Raw genomic sequence first — 9,691 nt, forward strand, 5'->3', positions numbered from 1 at the left:
CACCCTCACCCAAACCCACCTTCAGAAAATTCCACCAAGCCAATACCCACAACAAGCAGTAAAACAGCTGTCTGAACCCTCTTTTTTTATTTTTTTTATTATATATTGTACATAAACCTATGCCAACGCAACCCTACCCCATCTCCCGAAGCACACACATCCTGGGCCAGCAACCTACTTTTCAACCCGTCTGGATGGGCCAAACTGCCCTACCCTAAACGCCATGGAAAGGCCGTTGCAACCAAATTCCCTCGTAACCCATGTAACATACCAACCCACATTTTTTACCCAAATGGCCCCAAGAATCGAAAAGGAACCCGGCCCCTCACATTTTTTTTTTTTTTTTGTATTTCCCGCCCCATGGTAAACACTGACCCCTTTTTGTCCAAGCGCCCATCCTCAATACAACACCAACCTTGCCATGGACTACCCAGCTCGGCACCTGCCAGCCGTATAAAAGCCAATCGCTCCCACCATACCGTAGAGAGAGCTGCCCCTGTCGCACCACTCACCCACCACCGGATCCTTTGCCCTCTGCCGACTGCACCAGCTCCCCAACTCATCCCCCTGCCCATGTGACCGTGCATCAACCCTCGTGCCCACACTCCCCGGGAGATACCAGCATACCAAAGATTGTCCAACTGTACACCCTGCAACTAAATGGTGCAGCAACCGTACCATGACGACACAGAAAACCGTGTTACTGCCTTGCACCCCCCTGTTATCACAGTTACACTCCATTCTCCAGTCCCAACATGGCTCCCCCCACCTCTCCATTGCCGGGACAACTCGAAACAACTCCACACAGTACATGCACCGAAGGAAACCCGCCTTAACTCAGGCTACAGGTCAGGATTGCCCACTGCAGTGCCCCAGCCAGAACTCCCCATACATGTAGACCCTGCTACCTACACAACAAACTTTTAAAAACCCCATACTCACCGGTCCGGCCATTCCCAGTGATCACCTGTCGTACCTCCCCAAACTTGTGCCAAGCTTCCCAACTCATCCATAACTTCCCTCCCATGCTGATGACGTGTATTGGAACATCCCACACATGCAAATAGGTGAATCAACTTACCTACCAAAACTATACCACCCGGAGGGCCCAGCTCCACCCCATATCCCCCATAAACCCAAGCCTGAGACACTCTACCTTGACCCCCAGCCAATTAACCTCTCTGTTTCCGTAGTAAAGAACGATGCCTATAGAACCAGGTACCGTGATACTTACCACCGTGATAAGGCGGTCAGGCGTACCAACTGCCAACAGCCCCCAAAGGTACCCCACATGAGCAACGACGTGGACATAAACCACATGCACATTAGCGTAAAGATGCCACCGCCGCCCAGTAAATCATGTAACCAGTGGATGACGAAAAACAGGCCATACACGCCCCTACCAACTAATGCCCCAGAACTAAACCCCTTTCCAACAAGACAGGAAAATAGAGCGACCCATGGGCAGACCTTGAACCCCAAAAGTCATACCCCCCACAAGCACACCGACAGCAGAAAGCTGTCTGGATGTCAAAAAGCAAATGCCCCGCGCACATGGCGCCTTACCCACCCACATCGTCAAAGCAAGTGTAAGACAGCCTCGGGTCTATGAAACAATAACAGACCCCCTTTTGAGACAGAGGTGGTGCATAAGTCAAAACTCAGGCACCTCCCCCTAGCGGTGAGCCTGCAAACCCCCACCGGCTTAATCGTAAAAATGTCCCCACCCCCCCATGTGTCACAGCGCCATTTTTATCCAAATGTATCCAAAACGACCCCGGATACAGCAGAAACGACTGCAATGTCCCCGCACTAGCCGGTACTTCAGGTAGGTAACCCGGTTTCCTACAACCCTCCGAAAACCCATAGGACAAACGTGATCCCCATTTTGGAAAAAACTGCCTATACTATACCGTACTCATCCCTCTTGCTACCCAACTACCCAGCATGCCATATTTTACCACATTGGCTAGGGGGGGGGGAATGCATCCGCATCCAAGGCCCCCGTGCTGAAAAACCGCCAAACCCCCAAGCGTACGGCAGCCCCCCGGTAGATTGCCAGCACACCCCTCCACACTCCCTTCTTACCGGAAGTCCAGAGTCAGGCACCCCCCCCCCCCCTTGCAAAAACTGATTAAAGGCCCGTGTTGAAGACCTAGAATTGCATCCAAAGGCCGATTTCCGCTTCGCTTCCACCGGATCCGCCATCAAACCACCCCCTTTTGCATAACATATCGCAAACAAATGTAAAGCAATGTTCCGGTATTACTCACCTGTGACACAGGACCCGATAGCGAACTCCTGCAGCCAATGCACAAATGTCTGCGTGTTTAAATGGTATCTTATATAATTGTCCACCAGGCCTGTCCTAACCCACTTCTTCTTTCTCACATGCTGATGGGTACCTAGATGTGCTCCCTGGATACCACTGCTACCCGCTGGCAGGGCCGGGCGGACCCCGGGCGCGTGTAAAAAAACTCACCTCCGGTGGTCGGCACCCCAGTCCAGGCCCAGCGCAGCCTCCCCGCACGTAAGCCCCGCGGGACCCCTCCTTGGCGCCGCCTGCCCGCGCATTCGGACAGGATGGGATCTCTCCCTACATGACTGAGGAGCAGCGTGGCAAACTGCCTCCTTCTGTCATTTCTCCCCAACTGCTCCTGAAATTCTCCCGCCTCCACCTTTTATACAGCTCCTCCCCCTTCAGAACTTTTACTCCTGAATCCTCCCCTTCAACTTTCCAGCTTAACCCTTTGCCGACTTCTCCTTTCCACCTTGTAATGCCGGCCCTCCACTATTTGTTCCTTTGTCTTTTTCCGTTCCGGGCCTCCCTGGAAGGAGTGGTCTGACATAGTCTTCTGCCTGTTCACATAGGTATCAATTGTTTAAACAAGGGTTTAACTGTATTTAATCATTCTTTACATTTCTTACTAACACGTACACTATTAGTTGCTGGTATTATTGCATTTACTAATAGTGACTCGTTACCTGAGATATAAAGTACAAGTTTATGTAATTCACTTTTATATGCCTTTCTTGCTACAGTAAACAAACTTTAACAGTTTCATCAGAATTGTGTGAGTCCTTTATTATCTGTGCCATCTGGGTATAATGACTGAACCCAGGGTGTCAGAGGTGTCGGAAGACAGATTCTATTAGCAGCTCACACAAGGGTAGCGCTACAGGAGAATATCTGTGGAGGTGTGTAGGAAAACAGGAGCCATAGAGGAGCAGTGCAGCAACTTTGTCGCCCTATTACAAAAAGCTGTATGAGGTAGATTTCACAGTAAAGAGCAACAGCTATTTGTGAGGCTTTGCAGAGAAAGTAAAGGAAAAACATGCATTTTTGAAGTGCCGTGTGTAAAGCATTATCTGAAAGCTTTGAAAACGTCTTGGTAAACTTTATTTTTTTTTTTTTTGACAGAGCTTTGCTAAAAGTTACATTTTCTCAAATACCCTATGAGTGTTTACAGTGTACCTGAGATGCCCTCTTACTGACATGCCAAGCTTTGCCAACGCCTGCTACGCATTCTGCATATGTTTGATCTTCAACTCACTGCTCCCATGCTGAACTATAATAATAACCCATGAAATCAAAATGAAAAGTAATTTCTGAAATAGCAAAATGAAATCACATTCATGGAAAGCTGTGGTACTCGGAGTGTAATTTTGACATCAAATTTCAATTTTCCTGCTGCTTGATGTCACCCCTCTGTCTCTGGGTATTGAGACCGCTGGTGGAGTCATGACAACCCTGATCAAGCGTAACACAACCATTCCCACAAAGCAGACACAGACCTTCACAACCTACTCAGACAACCAGCCTGGTGTCTTAATTCAGGTATATGAAGGTGAGAGGGCCATGACCAAGGACAACAACTTGCTGGGCAAGTTCGAATTGACTGGTATCCCACCAGCCCCACGGGGTGTTCCTCAAATTGAGGTTACTTTTGACATTGATACCAATGGTATCTTGAATGTGTCTGCAGTGGACAAGAGCACCGGCAAGGAAAACAAGATCACAATTACCAACGACAAAGGTCGTCTGAGCAAAGAGGACATTGAGCGCATGGTGCAAGAAGCTGAGAAGTACAAGGCTGAAGATGAGAAGCAGAGGGACAAGGTCTCCTCTGTTGCCTTATGGTTTTATGTCCATTAACAGCTGTATATAAAATTGCAATTTGATATATATATTTCGGGTAGAAAGAAATGTATAGTATTGAGTGCTGTGTATTTCTTACAGTAATTAGCTACAACTTCAAAGGGTGGCCTTTTGTTTTCCTTTTTACATCGCACATGGGCTGTAAACAAAAGCCTGCTGTGACTCATCCAATCACGCTGTGCCCAATATACATTTACTAGGTACAGTGACCAATTAGGGAGAATTATATTAGCCACCTTACAGAAAGGAGGGGGATATATAATGCTTTGTAGGCAAGCTAAGTGCTACTCAGAATTGGGAACAGAAAGCAGCCACCATGGGCTGACCTGAAGTTACCAGGTAATCTAACTCGATACTTGTATCTTATATTGTATTGTAGATATGAGCGTTGTGGGTAATTTGTAAATACCATGTAAGCCAGGTACAGTGTACATTGTGTTGTAAATACTGTCTGGTGTGTAATTTGTATATATTATGTAACCCTATCAATAAATGTCTATTATATATCAGACAGGAGGCTCATATCTTATCCTCTCTTTCTTTCTGCTCACAGATAAGATAAGTATTGATTCCATATAATTACTTTTTTTTTCTAATGCAGTCAGTGCAGGGTTCCCCTGTCATTTCTCCTGACTGTTGTTTCTCTAATTGTATATACATTTATACTACTCTGGATTATCCTTATTAGGATCTTTCTTCTGTATATATATTGAATTGTTTATATAGGATGCTTCACTCGCTGCCCTTTACTGGTAGGGTACCTTACATATGTTTTTTCCCCTATCGTGATTGCGCTATTCCGCTCTGCTAATCGGGGGACTCCCTCCCCCTTCTCTTCACTCATTACTATTTTCCTCACTCTGATCGCCCTGCGCCATACCGCCGCCATTCTGAGGGAGGATCCTTCTTCTTCCTCCTCTCAGCGCGCGCGTGCGGGGGCGGAGCTACGTTCTCGTCCATCCGACCAATCAGCGCCCAGCGGGGAAGTCCCGCGAGACTTCGTTCCCGGGCGCTGGTGATCTCAGGCTCCTCTCCCCTCCGTCACCAGTCTGGCGCCGACGGAAGGGAGGACAGGACGGAGCCTTTAGTGAGAGCCCTGCTAGGTATTTCTCTTTTAGATAACCTTGCAGACACAATCGTTACTAGCTTGCAATAACCCCTGCAGTGCCACTCGTCCTAGACTGCAAGACCTTTGCAGTTTCAGACACTAATCTGCAATATTAAGCAATAGCCCTCATAGATTCCTGTTTAAATCCATACTGACATCAAAATATAGTGCAGCATTACTCTCATAGATTCTCTCTTGTTAAACTATTACTGACATACAAGACATAGTGCAGCGCACTATATACAGTATAATCATGTCAGAAATTAACCCAATGATCCCCATTGGAGATGTAAACCCCACAGGCACCTCTCATACACTGAGTGCCTCTCAATTGCAGGACATCATACACATGTCCATCCAGGCTGCATTGGCATCCACCACCCCATCCGCCTGGACGCTACAACCCAATAACAATACTACAGTACCATCCCAACAGGATGAACCTCCCTCAAAAAAGGGAAAATCCTCACATAAGAGGAAGCACACTTTGGTGGTGCATGACTCACCGGCAGGGGAAGTAAACAATTTGCATCAGGTAGCCCCCACCACGGTCTACCAACCTCAGCATCAGTCCGAAACTTCTCGACCCCTGGACCCCAGGGAGACTCAAAAGGGGTATAGAACCTCTAGGAGGGCTAAGCCGGACTCATACATTGATTCCTCGGAGGACGATTCAGCCGATCCCTCTCAGGAATCGGACGTATCAGACGCCGAATCATACATAGAAGATGCTGGGGCCACGGCGCTTGACACAGCCGCCAATCCTGCCACGCAGGAGCAAGTCCTTCTGGACGCACTTGGGGAACCTTTTTTCCACCCGGACGCAATCACCCATCCGCGTTCGGGGGAATGGACCCCACTGCCACATGTGGCAGAATACGTGGAAGTATGGGCCAGAAAGTCTTTAGATAGGACTGCCCGCAACAAATTAAGGGCTGAATGATATGGAATCAATACTTATCTTATCTGTGAGCAGAAAGAAAGAGAGGATAAGATACTCGCCTCCTGTCTTCATATAATCAATATTTTCCGTCACAAGCTAGGAAAATCTCAAATTGCTGATTGAACTACCTCTTTTGTACAAGATCTCTCAGAGCTAGATATGTGTATGTCCATACGACTACAATGATTGAGGTGTAGGCACATAATCACATGACTAGTTAACACCTCCAAAAACTCATTGGAGTCCTATGCTTTTAACATGAAGGCAACCGTTGAGGATGAGAAGCTCCAAGGCAAGATCAGTGATGAGGACAAACAGAAGATCCTGCACAAGTGCAACAAGATCATCAGTTGGCTGGACAAAAACCAGACTGCTGAAAAAGATGAGTTTGAACACCAACAGAAGGAGCTGGAGAAAGTATGCAACCCCCATCATTACCAAGCTGTAGCAGGGTGCAGGCGGCATGCCAGGAGGAATGCCCGGAGGCTTCCCAGGTCCTGGCGAAGCTCCAAGTGGCGGCGGTGGCTCCTCCGGTCCTACCATTGAAGAGGTCGATTAAAACAAATCTCAACTGGAACTGTATTCCGTCTTGATCTGTTAAAACTCCTAGGACACAAATTTGTATTGATGGCTGTTCCAAGTTTAAATTTCCCAAGCAAGCTGCTGTAAAGTTTTATTATGGGGGCATTAATACTTGAATCCACTCCATCTGCCTGAAATAAAAGGAACACCATTGCACTTTACCTGTACTGTAACAAATGATGGTCCAAGAAAATAAACATTATTTAATTGGCAAATTTCAATTTAGGCATGGTCTCGATTAAAATGCCATTTTAGTTTTAGTCGTATTTTAGTAATCCTAATAGTTTTAATTTTAGTTGACTAAAATCTCCAGGACATTTTAGTTGACTAAAATCATATGGGTTTATTTAATCAGTAATGCATTATTTAACTGCTTGCTGGCCAACCGGTGTCATTATACTTCGGGAGGTTGGCACGGCTGCATGAATCACCGTAGGTCCACGTCGGCCGCTTTAAGAGCTCTAGTGGTCACGCACTGGCGGCGCGATGCCGAAGCCGATGCGCGTAGCCGGCCGCTAAGATGTCAGAACAGAGAGCCAGAACAGGGATCTGTCAATGTAAACAGACAAATAACCATTCTTTCAGGGAAGTAGAAAGATCTGCTGTTCCTAGTGATCAGGAACAGCGAACTCCCTCTACTCCCATGAAGAAGAGGAAAGAAATGGGACTTTACATTGGACATGTCATTGTGTATAATACTGTATAGAATGCTACATCTGTCTGTATTGTTTTAGAATCTCAATCCCATAAGGTAATCCACGATTGTAGAAAAAATAATATATCAATAGCAATCATATTAAAAAAATAATACAATTGATCCTTTATCATAAAGGATTTACTTGGCAAATATAGAATAGAACATATTTAACACATGTAATCAATGGACATATTTGATGTGATCAATACAGAATGAGTAAATATATAATTCATACAAAATATAAAACATGTAAGTAAATTCACATAGTACATGTAAAAGCCAATGTAGCACCAATATTTAAAAAGGGCCCAAAATACATCCCTGGGAATTACAGAGCAGTAAGCCTAACACCAATAGTATGTAAGCTCTTGGAGGGGATGATAAGGGACTATATACAAGATTTTAATAATGAAAATTATATCATTAGCAGTAATCAGCATGGATTCATGAAGACTTGTTCTTGCCAAACCAATCTTTTAACCTATGAGGAGGTGAGTTTCCATCTAGATAAAGGAAGGCCTGTAGATGTATCTGGATTTTGCAAAAGCATTTGACACAGTTTCCCATAAACATTTGCTGTACAAAATAAGGTCCGTTGGCATTGACCATAGGGTGAGTACATGGATTGAAAACTGGCTACAAGGGGGAGGATATTAGTTATGAGGAAAGGTTGTGAGCACTGAACTTATTCTCTCTGTAGAAGAGACACTTGAGAGGGGATATGATTTCAATTCACAAATACCATACAATAGGGATAAAACTTTATCGTGGAAGGGAGTTTAACAAGACACGTGGCCACTCATTAAAATTAGAAGAAAAGAGGTTTAACCTTAAACTACCTAGAGTGTTCTTTACTGTAAGAGCGGCAAGGATGTGGAATTCTCTGGTCTCAGCGGGGGGGCATCGATGGTTCCAAGAAACTGTTAGATAAGCACCTGAACGACCACAACCTTTACAAGGCAATACTGACATATAATCACACACACATAGGTTGGACTTGATAGACTTGTGTCTTTTTTTCTTTTTTTGTTTACAAACGGTTTATTGAAGAATAAGTCTCAATACAGATTTAACGTACATTGGCAAGAAGTACATAAAAAAAATGTAAATATATATACTTATACATATACACACATATACTCATCAGCAGTAAGTAACTATGAAACATAAGCATAGCAGTTATTCGGGAGGTAGAAAAGTAGGACATGGTATGTATAAAAGGTCACCCGGAAGCAGTATACCGTGAAGTAAGAATCTTATGAAATAATTTTATGGCCGATAGGAGGAGGTAAAAAAGAGAAAAAAAAAAAAAGGGGGGGGGGGAATAACAGGCTCACATCTTACTTTAATGAATCAGCAGAGATAGGTCCCACGGTTTCCATTTCTGATCGTAGATGTCCATAGTATCATATAAGGTGTGGTGGATGCGTTCTGCTAGTTTGATGGACAACATACGATCCATAATTTGGGACCATGGTATAGTAGAGGAACGCCAGTTGAGAGCTATAGCCCAGTGTATTGAAGTGAGCAAGGTGTGTATTAGCCTGGTGTGGGCTATAGGAATGTCAGGGATAGGATAAAAAAGGAGACACATTTTAGGTGTCAGATCTATTCTTTTACCTATTATTTGTTCTATTTTGATACTGACCTGTTGCCATGTATTTTTGAGGTGTGTACAATCCCAGAAGGTGTGTATGAGGGAACCCTGTACTGAGCAACCTCTAAAACATAAGGGAGAGGTATCAGGATAGAATGTATTAATTCTGTCAGGGGTGAGGTACCATCTATATTGAAGTTTTATAGCAGATTCCCTAATAGAGGTTGTTTTGGTGCATTTTCTTAGGTTGTTTGTCATGCTATCCCATTGATCAGTAGAGAAGGATTCATCAAGATCTGATTCCCATTGCAACATTTGGCGTGTTTTGTCTGGTAGGTTGTGTTCATTTAGGTCTCTATAAATTCTGGATATCAAGCCCCTATCTCGAGGAGAAGTAAGACAAATCCTTTCAAATGTTGTGAAGGGGGTTTGGAGGATAAGAGAAAAGTTTTTTTGATAGAATAGTTTGATATTATTGTAGTCTGAGAGTTCGGTATCTTTAAGTTTATATTCTGCTTGCAAATCTAAGAATGTGCGAAAGGTATTGTTTTTGGTGAATGCTTTTAGGTTAGACAGATTGAGGAGTTGCCAAACAGCATATTGGT

The 9,691-nt window shown here is 44.6% G+C and overlaps 1 protein-coding gene across 1 annotated transcript; it reads left to right on the top strand.

Annotated features, from left to right (window-relative positions):
* Positions 1 to 3,699: 3,699 nt before the first annotated feature.
* LOC120910373 (heat shock cognate 71 kDa protein-like) lies at positions 3,700 to 6,929 on the top strand. Its single transcript, XM_040322135.1, is given in 3 exon segments — positions 3,700 to 4,124; positions 6,434 to 6,636; positions 6,638 to 6,929. Coding segments are annotated over 3 exon segments (717 nt in total). The 5' UTR covers positions 3,700 to 3,742; the 3' UTR covers positions 6,770 to 6,929.
* The last annotated feature ends 2,762 nt before the right edge of the window (positions 6,930 to 9,691 follow it).

Source organism: Rana temporaria, chromosome 1, assembly GCF_905171775.1.
Source record: "Rana temporaria chromosome 1, aRanTem1.1, whole genome shotgun sequence".
Taxonomy (NCBI): Eukaryota; Metazoa; Chordata; class Amphibia; order Anura; family Ranidae; genus Rana; species Rana temporaria.